The 21711-nt window shown below is 42.7% G+C and overlaps 1 protein-coding gene across 2 annotated transcripts in view; it reads left to right on the forward strand.

The window, feature by feature from the left end:
- LOC134226797 (YEATS domain-containing protein 2-like) overlaps positions 1-21297 on the forward strand; it is a 50570-nt gene extending 29273 nt beyond the window's left edge. For both annotated transcript variants that reach the window (XM_062707786.1, XM_062707787.1), the window contains exons 4-5: positions 17223-17474; positions 18034-21297. In XM_062707786.1, the coding sequence (XP_062563770.1) occupies positions 17223-17474; positions 18034-18131 (350 nt within the window). In that variant the 3' untranslated portion in view covers positions 18132-21297. The remainder of the gene's footprint in view (positions 1-17222; positions 17475-18033) is intronic.
- Positions 21298-21711: the final 414 nt, after the last annotated feature.

Here is a 21711-nt window from a genome sequence, read left to right on the forward strand (position 1 = left end):
AGGTTCCCTGGGAACCTGGTGCCCCAAGGGAAGTGGTCACTTTTTGATTGATTCTGAAACCCAGCTTGCGACACATCGAACTTCATGATTTTTCAACGCAAATACAATAGGAGACATTTAAAGAACCTCTGAGCACTTAGCCACTTCCGGAGGTTTCCTGGGAAACTGGTGCCCCAAGGGAAGTGGTCACTTTTTGAGTGGTTCTGAAACCAAGCTTGCGACACATAAAACTTCATGATTTTGCAACGCAAGTACAATAGAAGACATTTGCAGAACATCTGACCACATAGGCCACTTCCGGAGGTTCCCTGGGAACCTGGTGCCCTCAGGGAAGTGGTCACTTTTTGAGTGGTTCTGAAACCAAGCTTGCGACACATAAAACTTCATGATTTTGCAACGCAAGTACAATAGAAGCCATTTGCAGAACATCTGACCACATTGGCCACTTCCGGAGGTTCCCTGGGAACCTGAAGCCCCAAGGGAAGTGGTCATTCAGGTTGCGACACATCGAACTTCATGATTTTGCAACGCAAATACAATAGGAGACATTTACAGAACTTCTGAGCGTCTAGGCCGCTTCTGGAGGTTCCCTGGGAACCTGATGCCCCAAGGGAAGTGGACACTTTTTGTGTGGTTCTGAAACCCAGCTTGCGACACATCAAACTTCATGATTTTACAACACAAATACAATGGAAGACATTTCCTCAGCATCTGGACACATTGTCCACTTCCGAAGGTTCCCTGAGAACATGATGCCCCAAGGAAAGTTCCCACTTTTTGAGTCGATTTGATACCCAGCTTGTGACACATCAAACTTCAGCTCTTTTCATCACAAATAGATATTTATAAACATTAGAGCCATTTACAGAGCATCTGGGCACATTGGCCACTTCCGGAGGTTCCCTGGGAAGCTGTAGCTCTCAGGGAAGTGGTCGCTTTTTGAATATTTCTGAAACCCAGTTCATAACACATCAAATTTTCTGATTTTGCAATACAAATACAATAGAAGACATTGGCAGAGTATCTGGGCTCAATGACCTATAGCGGAGGTTTCCTGTAAACATACTGCATTTCACAACCTTGGGTGGTTATGAAACCCAGCTTGCGACACATCCAACTTGATAATTTTGTAACATAAAGAAGTTGAAGGCATTTGCACATTTGCAGAGCATTTGGGACATTGGGGTCATTCGCTGAAAACCTCGCCATTGTTAGGTGGTTTTGAAAGCTATCTAGCAATACTTCAAATATCATGGTTTTGTAACACAGATTCAATGAAAGATACTTACGCAGCATCTAGATACATTTGCCACTAATTTTTAAGGGTAAATATGCTATATGATATTTTGGGGCCTTCCTTAGCCATGCGATAAGATGCGCGGCTAAAAAACAAGACCATGTTGAACAAAGCTGGATAAGATTCCCAGTTCGGTGCAGAAAAGAATTATTTGATTATTTGGTAGATTATTTGGAGAAAACAAAATCTTTCAGTTTGATGTGTCGCAAGCTGTTTTTCAGAACCAATTAATTGGCCACTTCCCTGGGGTCATAAGGCTCCCACGGAACCCCCGGAAGTGGCCGATGTTCCCAGATGTTCTGCAAATGTCTTCTATTGTATTTGCGTTGCAATATCATGGAGTTTGATGTATCGAAAGCTGGGTTTCAGAGCCACTTACAAAATTACCACTTCCCTGAGGGCACCAGGTTCCCAGGGAACCTCTGGAAGTGGCCAATGCGCTCAGAAGTTCTTTAAATGTCTCCTATTGTATTTGCGTTGCAAAATCATGAAGTTCGATGTGTCACAAGCTGGATTTCAGAATCAATCAAAAAGTGACCACTTCCCTTGGGGCATCAGGTTTCCAGGGAACCTCCGGAAGTAGCCAATGTGGTCTGATGTTCTGCAAATGTCTTCTATTGTATTTGCGTTGCAAAATCATGAAGTTTGATGTGTCGCAAGCTGGGTTTAGGAATCAATCAAAAAGTGACCACTTCCCTGAGGGTACCAGGTTCCCAGGGAACTTCCGGAAGTGGCCAATGTGGTCAGATGTTCTGCAAATGTCTCCTATTGTATTTGCGTTGCAAAATCATGAAGTTTGATGTGTCGCAAGCTGGGTTTCAGAATCAATTAAAAAAGTGACCACTTCCCTGAGGGCTTCAGGTTCCCAGGGACCCTCTGGAAGTAGCGAATGTGCACATATGCTCTGCAAATGTCTTCTATTGTATTTGTGTGGCAAAATCATGAAGTTTGATGTGTCGCAAGCTGGGTTTCAGAACAACTCAAAAAGTGACCACTTCTCTTGGGGCATCAGGTTCCCAGGGAACCTCCGGAAGTGGCCAATGTGGTCAGATGTTCTGCAAATGTCTTCTATTGTACTTGCGTTGCAAAACCATGGAGTTCGATGTGTCGAAAGCTGGGTTTCAGAACCACTTACAAAGTGACCACTTCCCTGAGGGCACCAGGTGCCCAGGGAACTTCCGAAAGTGGCCAATGTGGTCAGATGTTCTGCAAATGCCTCCTTTTGTATTTGCGTTGCAAAATCATGAAGTTTGATGTGTCGCCAGCTGGGTTTCAGAATCAATAAAAAAGTTACCACTTCCCTTGGGGCACCAGGTTCCCAGGGAACCTCTGGAAGTGGCCAACGTGATCTGATGTTCTGCAAATGTCTTCTATTGTACTTGCGTTGCAAAATCATGAAGTTTTATGTGTCGCAAGCTTGGTTTCAGAACCACTCAAAAAGTGACCACTTCCCTTGGGGCACCAGGTTCCCAGGAAACCTCCGGAAGTGGCTAAGTGCTCAGAGGTTCTTTAAATGTCTCCTATTGTATTTGCGTTGAAAAATCATGAAGTTCGATGTGTCGCAAGCTGGGTTACAGAATCAATCAAAAAGTGACCACTTCCCTTGGGGCATCAGGTTCCCAGGGAACCTCCGGAAGTGGCCAATGTTATCTGATGTTCTGCAAATGTCTTCTATTGTACTTGCGTTGCAAAACCATGGAGTTCGATGTGTCGAAAGCTGGGATTCAGAACTACTTACAAAGTGACCACTTCCATGAGGGCACCAGGTTCCCAGGGAACCTCCGAAAGTGGCCAATGCGCTCAAAAGTTCTGCAAATGTCTCCTATTGTATTTGCGTTGCAAAATCATGAAGTTCGATGTGTCGCAAGCTGGGTTTCAGAATCAATCAAAAAGTGACCACTTCCCTTGGGGCACCAGGTTCCCAGGGAACCTCCGGAAGTGGCCAACGTGATCTGATGTTCTGCAAATGTCTTCTATTGTACTTGCGTTGCAAAACCATGGAGTTCGATGTGTCGAAAGCTGGGTTTCAGAACCACTTACAAAGTGACCACTTGCCTGAGGGCACCAGGTTCCCAGGGAACCTCCGGAAGTGGCTTATGTGCTCAGATGCTCTGCGAATGTCTTCTATTATATTTGTGTTTCAAAATCATGAAGATTGATGTGTCGCAAGCTGGGATTCAGAACATCCCAAAAAGTGACCACTTCCCTGGGGGAACCAGGTTTCCGGAACATCTGTAACCGGATTTTTGAGGTCCAAACGTGCAGTTTCTATTCCCACTATTGCAAAATAATGAATGTAAACGATTACATCATTATTTAGAGCATTTACTACTAGTTATCTACGATTAAAAGGAAGTTGACCTGTTTTTGACCCCATTTGACCCAGGGGACCCCCTCGATAAAACCGTACCCAAGGACCCAATCACCAAATCAATACACCTACACAAAAATCTAGGGTTTAATGCATCTTTCCTCCAAATTTCATGCAAATCGGTCGAAAAACAAGAGAACGGTGGATTTTACAATTTAAAATCGTAACCCGGGCCGAAACGGGTTAATAGAAAAAATTGCATAACATAAAGTTTTAAAAATTATTTTATGATTTAGTTCAGCGGCGCAGCCAAAATTTTTGATAATATAAAGTATGGTTTAAATTTAAATTTGTTTCGAAATTCCGCGGAATTCCGTTAAATTTCGTGAGAAGTAATTTTTTTCTAGCGAAATTTTTGTAATTTCACGAAACGAAACGAAATGAAGAAATCAGATTTCGCCATGCCCAAATTCCGCGAAATTCCGCGGAATTTCGTTTCGAACCACCTGAAACGAAATTTTTCGAAATACCGCATATGCTTACATGCTAATATTAAAATTTGAAGATTTTGGAACGTTTGTAAACATAAATCCTTGAATTTATCAGGCTCGCCCTCTACGCGGCTAGATCTTATCAATTTCTCGTTCTAACACACCTCCCACAGACCTCCAAGCACCTACCTTATGATTTTTCTCAATTTTCCGTGAAGAAACAAATAAAAAAGCCAAAAACAAACAAAAACATGAAACATGAATTGAGCGCGTCCGTGCTGTAATACCTACTGAACACCAAACTATGGTAGATCTAACGTAATGAATATTTGGACTGTATAACACAAAATATGGTGAAAGGAAAGACGGTGATAGAAAAAAAAAAAAAAATATATATATATATATATATATATATATATATATATATATATATATAAATAAAAAATAAAAAGTACTCACCAAATCGAGAATGGACTTACAACAATTACCATTCCTTATTTAATCATTCCGTCCGGATACCGAAAAGAAGTGCATATCTCTGCCGCTGGCGCAACGACCCTTGCCACCATCGCGTGCAATGTTCTGCTCGTACCAGTCTTCAAGGTGCAACATGTGTGAGATGTTCACCTAAGTTTGTGCACCCAATCAAACATTGCTTGCTATGTTTGAACTTGCACATAGCAATCTGAACACGAGCCTGAACTCCGATACACCCAGGCGCAATGTACAATGTTCAAACATCGAGTTTAAACTTGGGTTCAAACATGTGCGCTTGCACACGAGAATGCTACGCTTGGGTAAATGAACGGATTGCTAGGGAAACTATTGTTGATTCTTCACGTTTCCCAGCCTTGTTATTCATATCTCGAATAAGAGAATTTAACCAAACTTCAGTGAAGGTATGATTGAAAAATTGAAACATGTTGTGCACATTTTTCGCACTTGCATAACGAAGCGTGTATAGAGGTGCGGTCTTGATTCAGGCCTTTCATTCAGGACGTCTTAGGTTCGAATCTGCTCTGAGCGGAACTTTTTGTTCCATTTTCGAGGTTCTGAAAGCAATTCTTCTTAGGATTTTTGCAACCACCAAAAAACTGATTAGTTCATATTTCTAAAATTTTGGGTTAAGATTTTTCTGACACGTTCATAAGGGGATAATTCATTCTACTTACTTTGCGGTAGTACTTGATAAATATACCGAGAATCTGAAGCGAAGTTCTGGGTTGCATAGAGATTTCTTTATTCCAGGGAGAGGGTTTTCGACCTTTTTGAACAACCTTATGATCAACGGGGCTTTAATTCCAGTTTCATAATTTTTGATGAACAAAGACTTATGTATTTTACCTCGTTTAGAACATAAACGCAAGGACACTTTAAATAATCATTACATTGGAGGCTGCCGGTTGTCTTACCGGGAAAATGCACATAATATTCAGTTGATATGAACATTAAGAAAAATATCTGAAGATTGTATGCAAAATGTTGAATAAACAAATTGTAGTAATATTGAGACATCGGACTAAGTGCAAACCACCTGACAAGGTGTGAAAAGTGGCATTTATAAAACTAAAACTATTCATGTGCCATTCCTAAAAAATCCAAAGACAAGGATTTAAACACTAGTGCCTTTAGTGAACGCCAAACGAGTTACCACTAGGCTATCACCGCTACTCAATAAGAGAAACCACTTGACAAATATGAACAGATGAACAGTATGCTGTGTGTAAATTAATGTTTAAACTTCCATGTTCAAACCCGTGTGTTTGAACTTGGGCGCACACTCGTGTTCAAACCGGGTGCGATTTTGGTTCGGTTTATGATGAACTCGGTTTGGATCTAGTAAGCATGTTTGAGTGCGAACTTGCACACGGGGAAACTGCACATGTTTAAACGCGGTTCATGTTTTCGTGAAGACTGGCTCGCACGCATTCCGCGAAAACGTGAGCACACGAACAACACGTGTTCCGCCGTTTCCTCTAAACCTGCGCACACCAAACACTCGGGCGAGGCCGAGCAAGCCAGCTGCGTTACCTGCACTGTGATTTTGCAGCACGCTTAAACGCCGGGCACATCGAACCCCCCCCCCCCATGGGGTGCTTGCTGTTCACAGCTTTGCTGGAATAAATCAAACAATTGGGAGGGTTCGTGCAGCGTTATGCCTTATGTTCCTCCAATCCGCAGCGTCGGCAGAGATTGCTTCTGTCAGGGCCTTTGCAGTCCCATTGCTTGTGCCCCGGTTCCAGGCACTTGAAGCAAACTTCGGATTGCTCGTATATGCCCACAGGGCATACCGACCATCCCACCTTGACGCTCCCTAACTTGACTACCTTGGAGGCGTCCGCTGCAGATAGCCGAACCAATGCTGGTCTTCCCTGGTCTGGTGCGGCTGAGAACTTTCAGCCTGCCGTAACCCCTTACCACCGTCTTTCCTGGGTGGACGGACCTTTCCAGGTCCTTCCTCCCCCGGTTTTGGAGGTACCTGGCCGGGGTTTAGCTTCCCAGCCCCACTACCCTTGTTCGGGGTAGTAACCCGTTGGAGCAGTCACCCCCGACGTACCCGCAAATACTTGAGCCTCAGTCTGGGTAGACTTTGGTACCACCGTCTTCGCTGGCACGCCTTCGGTCGATTCGACCTTGCCCGAGTCCGCGAATCCTTGGGCCTCAATCTGGGTAGATCTAGACTCCACCGATTTCACGGGTTTACACTTAGCCGTCCCGACCGCCCTCTCCAGCTTGGCGTCCAGCATCGACTTTCGAAGTTTCTGCAAGCTCCTCTTGAGGTCCTTGCTGATATTATGCTTCGATGACGCAAAGTCGATGATGGCGTCCAGCTGTTCCGTCGCCACCTCGAAGGCCGAAAGCCCATCGCGTTTGCGGTTCATCGCCTCCACAAGCCATGGGCCGTCAATAACCCCTACCGGCGTTTTTCTAGCCGAGAGGAAGGTTGAGTGACCCACGCTGGCGGTGCGCACTGAGCTGCCGACTATTGCCTCTGGCCTCCTAGGCGAAGACCTGAACAACCCACCTCTTGCGAAGGGGTTGTCGCCTACACTACTACCACTAATTGAAGAATTGACTTGGTTTTCCATTTTGGTTCCACGAGTTGCTCGGGAAAAGAGGTTCACCACGCCAGAGCCCAGCATGACGCGGTAAGGGACAATTACTGTGAAGGGTGCCCAGGTATCCCACAGGATCCGTTAAAGGCCTAGCTTATTATTTCACCCCCCTGGTCATACATCCCCTCGGCACGGGTCGCTTGACGCTTTGGGATTAGGAGTTAGGGACGATGGTCCCGGTCTAACTCGCAGTGGCCATGGGAAGGGGTCGTCAAGCCCTTGGACAAAGTCCCTGCTGCCCCAGAGGGGGTAGTCTGGATACATGTAAGTGTGTAAGTTTCATTCATGAAATATTCTGCAATACATTTAGCAAAAAAGAGAATGAACCACAACCAGCATAGAAAAACTAACTGTCAATTTAATGGACAAATCGATGCAGATGCATAGTACGTACATGCAGTATAGTTCTTGAAAACCCAGAATTGTAATTTTTTGATCCCCAAGTTTAGTGAATAGTTTTGGCGATATAACAATACCACCACAACAAATTGATTGAGTAATGAGGGCTGTGGCCGAGTGCTTTATATTTGAAACCTTCTAGCAGACATATTGTTACTATTGGTTGTCATTGGTTTAACAAAGTAAAATATTTAGCACTTATCGCTAGATCAAAAATTATTTTTTTAAATCACATTGAAGGTATTCAAGCCAAATTGAACAAATATATAAGTAGACACTTATAAACAAAAAATCAAAATTATGTCTTAAAAACTAATGTTTGATTTACAAACAAATTTATAGACCAGGCGTGTTGTATGCTGTGCCAATATTTATTAGTTGCTACAATACCAATGAAGGCACTCCAGAGGATTCAAAATAAAATTTTGAAAATGATTTTGAAATTGCCTCCCTGGATATGAACTTCATAGAATTTTCAATATTGTGACCCTGCAACAAATGTCCAATAAAACAATTTCCGCTGCAAGCTTCTATTGTAACGATTAGCTCCTTGAGCATTGGATAAGTAGCAAATAAAATTAGTTAAAAAAAGAGAGCAAATATTAAAATCAACAGATTTGAAAGTCATTCGCTAGAATTTGAACATGAAAGAATGAATGTGAAAGGGAGGCATAGATGTCAAATATTGAACAGCACATAATCGAACCGTGAATCGTCTTGCCCAACGTCCTGGTTGTGGACGGCTTGGTTAGTGGTATGGAATTGAAACCACCGTGCCAAGGCAGGCAAAAAGATCTACAGCGCTAAAAAAGTTTACACACACGACTTTGAAGTATACTCTTTTGATTATAAAGTATTCAATTATGACTTTAAAGTACGCTCTTTGAAGAATGGGACTACACACAAAAATGAATAAATATTATGCTTGTCGACTGCTGCTCGGCGCGCCAGATTCTCTGTAAGCTGCAGGCAATCTGTGTGGCTGCAGTCGAAACTGCGTTCCACTTCTCAACCGCTTGGCACATCCCCTGGATAAGGGTATCCGGGGTTGTATCCCGACCGCAAACGTCTAGCATAGCTCTTTTTTCGACGCCGAAACGTCGAGTTTCAGGACCCCGTTATACATAAGGTTCCATAATACCGGGCCCAGTATTGAACCTTGCGGAACTTCTGCGGTAATAGGAACATTTTTCTGACCGGCATCGGTCTCGTATAATAGTACACAGTTCTGGAAATAGCTTCCCAAAATCCGGTACAGGCCCACCGGCAGACTAAGCCGGTATTGAATACCTCGCTTTTTCTGTTGGATCGCTATCTCGACGGTCTTTACCACCGAGTTAATAGCGTCCAACGTGGACTTACCCTTGCCAAAACCGAACTGATTGCTTGACAGGCCGTTTGTACCATTTGAGTACGGGGTCAGCCTGTTGAGGATGATCCTCTCTAGCAACTTGGCCGTCGTGTCTATAAGACAGATTGGTCTACACGCCGATGGGTCACCGGGCGGCTTCCCGGGCTTCGGCAACAACACCAATTGCTGCATTTTCCATCTTTCGGGGAATCTACACTCATCAAGGCATCTCTGCATAGCTAGCCTGAACATGTTCGGGTTCGCTATAATTGCTGCCTTGACCTATAATTGCTGCCACGGACCTGACAGGGATCCCCTGACCTCCCCACGCACGCACACCGTAGTTGATCTTAGAGCGAATTGCTAGATGATCACTATGGGTGTAACCAGGGTTGACAATATTCATCGTCGCAGCAAGAAAAGCCACAGTAGCGACGAGTTGTATTGTTTTCATTACTACTCGATGCATCGTCAATGATGCGCACGACTTTAGCTTTCGTCGTGCAACCAAATCGTCATGATGACATCGAAGAACGAAAACTTCATACCATAATTCTTCAAGCGGCAGCTGCCAATTGTGTGAAGATGTGACGACGGAAATCGTCATAACTTTTGGCTGCGCGACTATCTTCGTGGTAGGCATGCGGTGCGAAGAAACCGAATAGACCAGTGCATGATGACGTAGGTTGACAGTTCACAGAGCTATTTTACCAGGACTTAGTCTCCGGCGGAGCTTCCGATAAAAATTTTTCGTCATTTTATTCACACGTAGATGTCCTTTGCGATTGATTTCATGCTGAATACAAAGAATATCACTGAAATATTCGGATCACAGCAGTTTTAAGCTCAAAATATGAATTTTAATTTTCCCCTCTTCGATTTTTCTTCTAAAACCTTGTAAACAAGCTCTGTGAACTGTCAAAATAAGTGAGGTTGAGGTTAAGTTAGAGTTTGCATTGCTCTATGGACTTAACCACGAGCGTCTTCTTTTTTCACGATTCCTCTTCTTTTCGCTCGAAAAAATGACATCCGCTGCGGGCCGATGAACATTTAAGTGAATTCGGAGCTTTTAGTTCACTGGATGTTCACGTTGATGTTCACTTTTTGTAAACTTTGCCCTAGGATGAGGTTTTTTTCTTACTGAAAATCGACTCGTGACGTCATCGTGGTTTAGTCCATAGGTGTAGCATCGTCCAATGTTATGACGAAGACTATATTTTTTTCGCTTTCTTCATACGACGAGAATGACTATTGTCAGCTCTGGGTGTAACCCACGTCCACTCTCCAGTCCATGTCTGGTGCCAGACCAGGACTGACAAACACTGCGTCGAGCTTCGCTAGCGCCTCTAGTAACGATTGACCCCTTTAGATTAGTGCAGCGGCTGCCCCACTCTACTGCCCAAGCGTTAAAATCTCCTGCTATGACAACCTACAACCGTTGGACAATAGCGAAGATTAATAATATTTTTCTCTTGTAGATCCCTTACGAAAAAATACTTTGTCTCGATATGCTTGCTACGCCGCTCTATCTTATCACTTTCCACTAGCTTGATACAACTTTGGTTGTCCTCAAAAACTGTTGTTGGACACTGAACTTCTCCAAATTCCTGCAGTAATCTTCTGGTCCAAGAAACCTCTTTGCACCCTTCGGCAAGTGCAACGAATTCCGCTTCTGTGGGACTCAGTGCCACGCAACTCTGCTTCCTGGAGCCCCATGTTATGACACCGCCTGCTAATAGCAGTAGATAACCGGAGTTTGATTTCCGATCTCGGTAATTTCCGGCCCAGTCGGCATCGACGAACATTTGTAACCCGTCATCAGATTAACCTAGGTGCAGCTTGTAGTCACTTGTTGTTGATAAGTAACGCAATACTCGTTTTGCCTCGTTCCAATCTTGCTGATTTGGACAGCTCGATTTTTGTGCCAGAATGAAAGGAAATGTTGACAGCGATATCCGGCCTCGTCTGAAACGATACATACAGCAGACCTCCGATTAGACCCACATAATTCTTGTTGTCTGGCAGCTGATCCATCTCCTCCTTATGCTGGAAGTAACCCGGGTCAAGAGGGATCTTCGATGGTTTCTCACTTTCTATGTTGAACCGTTGAACGAGCTTCCGGATGTACGCGGCTTGGTTCAGTTTGTAACCGGCTTCGCACTTTTCAATCTCAATTCCCAGGAAATGGCGAATGTTTCCAAGGTTCGACACGGTGAAATTTGATTGTAAACTTTTGAAAATGGAGTTGAACTCCTCCTCGGTCTGCGTAACGATCAGCATATCGTCACCGTAAATGAGGATGTATGCCGTATTGCCGTTTCTCTTGCGAAAGTATAAACATGGATCTAGCTTGGACTGCTCAAACCCCATGACCTAGAAAACAGTATCCACCTTTCGATTCCACACGCGAGCGGACTGTTTCAATCCATATAAACTCCTCAAGCGACACACGATGTGATTATCACCGGTAGAATACCCTTCTGGCTGCCGCATTTCTTCCAGATCACCATTCAGATAAGCTGTTTTAACATCAACGTGTCTAACTATGGACTTTCTCCGGCTAGCGACAGTCAGTAAAGTGCGGAACGTCACTTGTTTTGCCATCGGTGCGAAAACTTCGTCGAAGTCGATGCCGTACTTTTGCGTGAAGCGTTGTGCTACGATTCTCACCTTGTGCCGTACGATGGCGCTTTTCTCATCGACATTCGTTTTGAACAGCCATTTGCATCCAATGGCTTTTTTGTTCGGAGGAAGTTGAACTCGCTCCCAGGTCTCGTTATCCATCAAAGCGTCAAACTCCTCATCCATGACGGCGGCCTACCACTGTTCCGCATCGCGACTTCGCATTGCTTCTGCCGGTGTCCGAGGATCATCAGAACATCTGGACGAATATCTGCTTGCTTTCAGACCTTGCCGCGTAGTACTAGGACCAAATTGGTCCACCAGATCGATGGACACGGATGAATCTGTGGAATGTTGGTACCGAAAGTTTTTGTTCGCAAGGATATAATCTTTGTACTTGCCTGGCATTGCGCGCTCGCGGCAGCTGCGTCTCAAGACCTCGCGTGTCACGGGTGGATATGAAGATTGTCGCGAGGGGAGCGCACTGATGGTCACGTCACTTATTTCGGCTGAATCTTGAAATAAATCTTCACCACCGCTGGTTTCAACTTGCGAAAAATATTCCATATCTGATTCACATTCGGCTCCAGAACAGAATCGATTTCTTCATCACCGGCTTCTTGAACGAGTATTTCATTCTGCAAATGCGGCCGCTCTACTGGAGCCATGACCTCCGGATCGTAACCCAGGTTAACGTAGGTCTTCACTCGTTGTTGCTTGTGGTTGGCCAATTGCCACACACTTAACTCATTTCACCGTATTCGGTAATTTTTACCGAAATCTGAACAGCAGAACTGTTCGGTAATTTATTTTACAGATTTTTTGTATTTTTTTTCCATTGTTCAACTGTCAAAATCACCGAAAATCAGTTGAATTATTTACCGAACAGTTCTGCTGTTGAGATTTCGGTAAAATTTTACCGAATTCGGCGATTTAATTTAAGTCTGCACGGTATCTCTGGCTTTGTTTTCGAACACTTCATAGATGAATACGACATCACGGCTCTTGAACACAGTTCTCTTTACGGGGTCGTACAGTCGGTATGCCTTCGAGCTTACCTCAAAACCGATGAGGATTGCTTCCTTCGATTTCGCGTCCCACTTTTTTCGATTCTGTTTTGGGATGTGAGCCATTGCCTCCGTATCGAAAACCTTTACATGCGACAAATCGGGTTTACGTCCGCTCCATGCTTCTTTCGGCGTTAGATTGTGCCCTTTGGTAGGTGAGCGGTTGGTTGCAGTTGCTATCGCCTCCGCCCAAAATGACTTTGGCAGCTTTGCGTCGTGCAGCATACAACGGGCTCTTTCGACCACGGTACGATTGACTCGTTCTGCCACCCGTTTTGCTGCGGCGTGTACTCGGTCGACGTCTGATGCTGAATGCCGAGATCCCTCAAACGTTCCTGTAACGATTTATTAATAAATTACTTACCGTTGTCACTGCGAATGGTTTTCAGCTTGCATCCCGTCTGTCTCTCGGCGAGGCTATGGAACTGGTTGAATGCTTTCAACAGTTCAGTTTCGGACTTCTGCTTGAGAAAGTAGATGAATACTCTCCGCGTCTTATCATCGGTAAATGACACGTAATATGTGCTTCCACCTAGTGACGCTTCCTCAATGGGACCACATACGTCCGTGTGAACTAGTTCCAGGACTTTGTTCGCTCGCCGACCCTTCTTAGGAAAAGGTAGACGAAACTGCTTTCCTTTGCCACAATTTACACAATTTTCCATCACGGACTCTTTGAAGTACAACCCGGATGCCAGGCCATTCTTCAACTTGTTCAGGCTGTGCACGTTTAGGTGACATATTCGCCTATGCCAGAGATCCAAATTTTCGGGTGGCGATGTGAGTGATAGCGTTTTGCGATCTTCATGTCCTTGGAACACGAACAATCCGTTCTTCATGTCATGGCTGCCGGTAGCGATTACTTCGCCGTCCGAGTTTGTCACCGTTACGCCTTGGATGGTGAACTTTACTTGGTGACCGCGACGTACGATCTGACTTACCGTCCGACAATCCTTTGCAATGTGCCCGTACTTACTGCATCGCTTGCACTTCGGTCCCTTTGGCTGTTCAGCTGACATATCTTCGGTTGCGCCTTTCTCTGCCTTGGATGGTACGGTTTCCGTCCATCGAAAGCAGTTTTCTCCGCCGAAGCTTCGACCTCTTGAAGTAGCTTGGTTTTGATGCTGTCCCCGGTGATAGCCAAACCGGAGTTCTCCAACGCCATTATCATCGGTTTGTAATCCTCTGGAAGTCCTGCGAGAAGGAGAGTACCGACCCACTCTTCAGAAATATCAAATCCTACTCCACGTAGTTACGGTATTAGGTATAGGTATTCACGCTGTCACATGACGCCAGGGTTGTGGTGATGAGTTTACGCAGAAGGCCGTGTTGGCGAAGAACAAAACAAATAGAGGTCCTTCTCTACACCACAGCAGGCTACTGACTGATACTTCTGCCAGCAGCTGCAGTTCTCTTTATTCAACAACAGGTATATACAATAGATCCATAACAAATTTCCTTAATCTATACCAAAGAGCAACTACAACTAACCGGCGCCCGCTTCTTATCCATCTTCGATCTACAGCGAAGTGTCGCACACTACCTGATATTCCAACACTCCTCCTTAGTGTGCACGCCTCGCAACTCTCCTAGCTCCTCCTAACACCGAGCCTCCCGTCCAGAGCTCCTCCTCGCTGAACAATTCCTCCTGGCCCAATCCGTTGCCCGTACAAATGGCCTCTATCCAACGTTTGCACAGCACCCTGTTGACCAGCTCCTGAATGTTCCGACGCTCCTCTCGGACTCCTGCTGACCAGCCAGCACCCTACCGAACGTTCCAACCTCCTGATGAATTCCGTCCGGCGCTACCCAAGACTTACGTGGCTGATCCATGATCCCACTGCGCCACGCGACTTATGCGGCCGATCCATGATACCACTGCGATAACGTCGACGGCAATAACATCCCACTAAGATGGAGAACGGGAATCGTTCCTGGGCCCATAACCTGTTGTCCAGATAAGGGAACCCCCTCACAAAGAACAACAAAATACTAGAGTTCCCTCTCTACACCACGGCAGGCTACTGACTGATACTTCTGCCAGCAGCTGCAGTTCTCTTTATTCAACAACAGGTATATACAATAGATCCATAACAAATTTCCTTAATCTATACCAAAGAGCAACTACAACTAACCGGCGCCCGCTTCTTATCCATCTTCGATCTACAGCGAACTGTCGCACACTACCTGATATTCCAACAGGCCGACCCGCCGGGTAAGCCCGGTATCCTCGAACGCTGCCTCTAATTTCTTCCACACATCACGAGACGTTTTAGCATTCTTCACATGGACGTTATTTACGGGATCCAACAATAAAATTATTTTTGCACGAGCTTTTTGACACCGCCGTTCTTTGATAGCCGGCATCGATCCATCCAAATTCGGCTCTGGTTTGACCGCTTCCCACAAATCTTCTAATTCCATGAAAGTCTCTAATGCCGTTTTCGTTTTTGCGGTGTAGCTACACTCGTGCTACACTTTTGCACCAAAAATGTTCGTTTTTGATTTTCGTGCTACACCAGTGTAGCAATTTTCTTGCACTGAAACAGGCAGTGTAGCACCAGAAAAAATCAGAGTGTGCCGTGTAGTGTAGTTTGTTGTCAAGCTTTTCCCGTTGTTATTGTTTTCTTTTTATGGTATCCATCAGGTATCCATAACAAACAAACCCAGCTACACTTAAAACGTTCGTTTTTGCCGTGCAATATGCTGCACTAAAAGGTGTAGCTACACCTCAAAAACGAAAACGACATTAGGCGAATTTCCAGGTTTACCAGTTGTCCCGACCGATTAGTCGCCCGATAGACGGGAGACTGGTGAGTGCTTGAGGTCGATATGGGGCTTGCTGGCGCTGACCTAGCGGAAGTGCTTGAGGATCATTTGCTCCATTTATCGTGGACATCTTTACTTTTCTTGAGGTCAAGTTTGAATTTCTCCTTTGACTGGGCCCATAACCTTTTAGATATAGCCATAAATCAAACTACTCTGTTTGACGGTTGTTAGGGAAGTGAAAAATTTATTTCAATAAACTAAAGCTTAGCCTATTTAGATTGGTTTGTCGTCGGACTGGACGCATGACGCCAAGGAGCTAGACTAGCTCCTTGGCATGACGCCTACTTGTTCTGACAGTTTTGACAGTGAAATCGCCAATTGTGATTACTTAATTTGATATCTTTTTGGTCGTTTTAACGGTTAAAATAACAAAACGTATAGCAGAAAAATCTCACTGCGACATCAAATCGCCTGATATCGATGAGCGCAAATCAAAAACAAATTTGATATTGATTTCCGATAATAAAATAAGTACACAGTATGTTATCATATCATGCAATTTAGAAATCTACAGCAAAATGAAATCAAAATATGTAATCAATCTTGAATATGAATCTTTGAGAACAAATTATGATTTCAATTTGATGTCAAAATCAAAATATGTTTTCTATGTGCTCTCACTAGCAGACCCGACGAACTTCGTTTCGCCTAAAATTGGTTTATTCTCTGATTAGTTTACGAGTTATGCGGAAATTTCTGTTTAATTTGTGTGGAAGCAACTGTTTTTAAATAGGGGAGGGGTCTTAAACCATCTTAAGAACCTTCCCCGGTCCCAAAAACCTCTGCATACACATTTTCACGCCGATCGGTTCAGTAGTTTCCGAGTCTATAAGTGTCAGACAGACAAAAATCCAATTTTATGTATATAATATGATGAAGAAGATTTTGTTTCCAGACTTTGCTCGGGTAGCCTATCAATCATCTGGTTGAACTGTTCTAATGGCCACATTGGTGTGGCATAGCAGCTACAATAAAACACACCATTGATCTTGGCTATCGCGACACCGTGGGTACCACCTCTTGGATCGGGTGCCGCCCGTCGTGCAAATAGCCATCCTAGACCCGTCCACCACCCAATTGCCGTTATCAACAGGGACGATGTATGGGTCGGACAAGAGGGCGACATCGTTCCTCGACTCTGAGACCGACTGCCACAGCAACTGCTGGGCAGTTGCACAGTGGTCAAGATTCAGCTGTGTTACTTGCACGGATTCTTCTTGTTTATCTCTCCGATGGTACAGGCCATCCACATATATATGGTCTACCTTATTAAACGTAGGACAACCCATCCTCCTGTGGTACAACAATGCTTCATAGTATAGTAGTTTATGTTCCTATAATCAATCGACAAGTGATCCATAGTAGCCTTCCCGATCCTGACATTCTTGATTCGAACCCATCAGTATGTTACATTATATAACTTAAGACAAATAACGAAAATTTCAGCCAAAAATATAAAAGGCGTTCCATAACACATGTTTCTGCTTCCTAAATACTTATAATGCAAATTGGTTAAACTAATAGTAATTTCTGACAAACGGTTGGGAACCTCTTCATATCGACTACATATTTAACGGGTTGCATGCAGTGATACTATTTTCGTACACCTATACACAAACCGACAATAATCTTTGGCATGACATCGAATGGATTCTTTTAACATGGGCCAGAGAAGGCAATTCGAACTGCTTCTAATGGTATTGTATTGTCCTCTGTTCTTATCTTTTCCGATCGTCCAGTGTTGAGCATTATCAAACAATTTACGATGGATAAAATGAAGGAATCAGCTGCCGGTGAAAGCGGTGTTGGTGGCGGTGGCGGAGGTGGAGGTGGAGGAGGCGGAGGCACGGTTGGTGGCGACGAATTTCACAGCGAATTTTACAATACCGGCCGCATAGGGCGGCGGAACGCACTACCGGATATTCTAGGGTCGCATTGTACCACCACAACAGCCGACCTGCCGACGCAGATGGGAGCGCTGAGTACATCTGGTGAGTATAATTTACCTACATAGATATGCAGTATTGCTTTTCAATATCGGCAAAATGAACACCGTGGAGTAAATTTCAAAACTCAGGCAATATGACGTTGGCTAGCGGAACTGGTTCCGTTTTGGCAAATGAATTGATCACTCGACGTTACCCACGGCCTAAAAATATGTGTGTACCCACTAATGTTGTACATAGATTGTAGCTGATATGTTTGGTTTGCTGATACGGAACTTTTTCTTACTTCTCTTCGTGGCGCTACGATCGTACTAGAATTAGTCCTGCTTTTCTTGATTATGTTATTTATATGCTGTTCCATAGCTGTTAATAAGGGGTATCCTATAGTTTGGGAATGTACACTAGGCTCTGGAGTGCACAAATATTCCCTACGTATTTTCTCCTGAGACTAATCACAGACTCACATAGTCGGTTCTATCGTTGTGTAGCGACAGCACATGCACTGTACAATCTTTAGTCAATACATACAAAGAGTCGACTAATGTTAAAACTGATGAGCGAATAAATAGACCCGACGTCTAATATTCAAACCAATCGTTCGCAGATTGTTCCAGCAAATCCGTCAATACACCAGCTGTGGTCAGTGGCAGCAACATGATGACCAACACCCCAACGACATCGGCCACTGGAAGTGGTTCCTAAAAGTAGCTCTCCTACTACTGGACGCACTTTATTCCCCCCAAATCTGTGCGCAGCGCTCGAAATCCCTATGCCTCTGAGTTGTAGTAGCTATTGGGCATCGACTCAGATGATGAACCTGGCCCATCGAAGTTAATCTCACTAACGTGGTGTGGCCCGATCCACATTGCGAACATTAGGTAGATTTTACAAGATTGAAGCAGTTTTCTTTTAAGAATCGAGAGATCTCGTTTAGTTAGAGAGATTTAGGGAAAGATAGAAAGAGGAAGAGCATATAGTGCAAATAAACAAACAAAAAGAAAGGACTGAATGAGCTTGAAACATACACACACTCGACCCAGAGTAAAACAAACAGCCAAGCTAGACATCACAATGGTCATTGATCACGGTAACAGTATTGTGCATTACTTCTTATTACCCGCATGTGTTTGACGACCAAAGATTTTTCGCACAGTTTCGAAATCAACAGAAGTGCGTTTCTTGATAGTTCCGTGTTTCGGACCGAATAAGTGCAGTTATGAAGTAGTGAAATTTTTGAATTAGCGGTTCAACGTTTGAAAAAATATATATAAACATTTCCGTGGCATTAGTTTCAGGCACAAAGTAAGTGGTAGGACGTTAATTTATTACTGTAATTGATAGTTTTTCTTCTCCCTTGACATTGTGATCCGACAAACATTGTGACCAAAGGAGATTACATACGCCGTTTTTCATAGATTTAGCATTAAGTTAGGAATTAGATTGCGCATTCTGTATTGCCGTTGGTATGCAGTCTGTCGATACTATTTAGTATTTATTCGTATTTGCTAAAAGTACAAAATAGTTTCAATAATTTTCTATATTCCTTAGCGATGGTGTAGTAATTCACATGCAATCAAAATTGTCACTTTCTGTTAATCATACTGTGTTAGCTAAGTAATGTCCATTGGCCATTTTCCCGAGGTAGGATCCAATCCAAACATTGCACTCACGCTTATTTACACCTTATGTTCCTTAAAACTTTACAGTGTACGAATATAGAAGTTTAGAAATCTCGTTTGGCAAGCTAACGACAATTATTACCCCTATATAGCAATTTCGATACAAAAGTTCTGGAAAAGAATTAATTTTCTTGCTTCTTTGGAAGTCATTATTTTTGGTCTGATCGGTGATGAGCTGTACTCTGAATGCCGACGTTTTAATGGTCACATTGACCACATTTTTAGAGCTACTTAAGTAAAACATCCCTGCAAACAGGCAAATTAAGTTTTCTAGACCTACTGCCCTTTGCACACCCCTCAGCTTAATAAAAAAAAAATACGAATCAATTCCAAAACGACGGTCAATATCGATCCGGGTTGATGTATAAGAAACGCGATGAAGTACTCTAATTTGAGACACATTTTTAACAGAAAGTTAACGAGAACAATATTTTTGACAGTAGAAATGACCATATATTGAAAACTAGGCACACATATATAGTGAAACGCAAACGTATTACTTGCAAATGGTAGGACATACCAATACTAGAAACGATTAATTAATAGATCATTGAATGCATAATACTTATATGTTTTCAGCTCTCCGTGTAAGGATTAAAGTAGAAAATGAGGCAAACAACATAAAATGGTCAGTATTTAAGTCAAGATTTTCGAACCGGTGAGAGTTTCTTCAAAAATTTTATGTTGGTTATACAAATTGGTAATTGTTTTGCAGATATGTCAAAGTGATACGATAAGTTCGGTACTTTTGAATTCTGACGAGGACTACAGTTAATGTTATAGTCCTCAGATACAGCTATTCAATGCAAAAAGTCAGACTTGTGTGAATGGGTTGAAATAGTTTTGCTGCTTTTGGGCATTGCCTCAGGAAGCGATAACTTTCTATGTATAAGAAAACAGTTTTCAATATTTTCTCAGAATTGTGTAATATGGTTGTGTAATATGGATATATCTCGGGTGCTTATTCAAAAAGACGTATGTGATTTTGTGAACAAAGATTGAGACGTCGATTTATCCAATCTGATGGGACTCCCACGCAAACCAACACCATCAACAAGTAGCCGAAGGCTTCCCCTACCTGTCTGTGGCGATCGTTTGCGTGGGAGTGCTATCAGATTGGACAAATCGACGTTTGAATCTTTGTTTACAAAAACACATACGTCCTTTTTAATAAGTGCCCGAGATATGTAGTTTTCCAAATAAATTAGTCAAATATTTGGAACTTTATCTCTTTTCTTTGTAAACTGATTTATTTTCTTTGGCTAATGATGTGAGTTTCTTTTTCAATTTTAATCTCTACCGTTTACATTAAGCTAACTATTTGAATGCCATCATAGATGTTTTTTATTGGAATGAAATTATTAAACAAATCTGACATCAATAACCAATTTGTGTAAACACTATAAAACAAACAATATTAGGCAAGACTTTCACCTATGATTTTCACCAAATTTTTTTAATGCCTTGACATGAGATCAATTGGATGTAAACTACTTTTAGACTCGAATGTGTACTTTTACTTGTTGTTTTGATTTCAAAATAATACTAAAATCTTTTAAGATTAAAAAGAATATAAATAAGTAAATGATCGGAAAGCTCAGAATTTATCTGTTGGCCAATGTTTGCGGGATAAAAAAGAACGAAAGCCATTTGTTCCACATGAGCGATGGCTGTTAAGTAACAATGAAAGTTAAATGTAATTACCACAAGCGTAACAACGTAACATCTTTCTACCATTTTCTAATCCATATTTCGCTAGAATAACGGGCAACCAATCCATTCTTATACACAATGTGTCAATTGAATTGAACAACAAAATCAAATAAATCTTAAGATTGAAACTGAAAATCAACACATCCATAGAAAGAAGATGGAGAAATCGGTGCGAATGTTGATGAGAACTTAACCAATCGAAATTAAATGTGAGTGTGTTTGTGTGAAATGCCGATGTTAAATACAAGCTCCGACTCGAAGTATAAATTATACAGCTAAACAAAGAAACAAACAAAACATAAAATCAAACATCATAAGAGCATTTTGTACGTTAACACATAACCAATTTGACGCTATTATAGATACGGTTATTGTATTATTATTATTACTGTAACTTATAATTATAATTACAATTGTATATTTACATGATTATTAATTATTTATTAACGGAACAATAAACAATGAACATAATTAAATTACGCGTTTGTGAATAAACACCGATCTAATTAGCAGCTAGATACTGCGTCAAAGACGAACTCGATTGCATAGGCAAGCAATAGAAAAAATGAGAAAATTCTTAATTCCGCTGCTGACAAAAAGCCGCGATTGTCATGAAACATTGAAGAAATATAATGCATATCGAGTTAAACATTCAGATCCTGATCATCTCAATTAGCCATCTTTGGAACACTCCGGAGCACACCCATGCACTTGCGCATGGCTGCAACTCCAATCAAATAAGTTAAAACAACAATACAGCAGAAAAGTCTCACTGTGGCGGCATTAAATTGAACACTATTTCTGATGTTGATGATAACTGGATTTTATACTGATGATATGGGGTCTTCTCAAGACCTTAAGACTGATAAACGTCTGATCTAGATTCTAGT

Source organism: Armigeres subalbatus, chromosome 3 (assembly GCF_024139115.2).
Source record: "Armigeres subalbatus isolate Guangzhou_Male chromosome 3, GZ_Asu_2, whole genome shotgun sequence".
Classification (NCBI taxonomy): Eukaryota; Metazoa; Arthropoda; class Insecta; order Diptera; family Culicidae; genus Armigeres; species Armigeres subalbatus.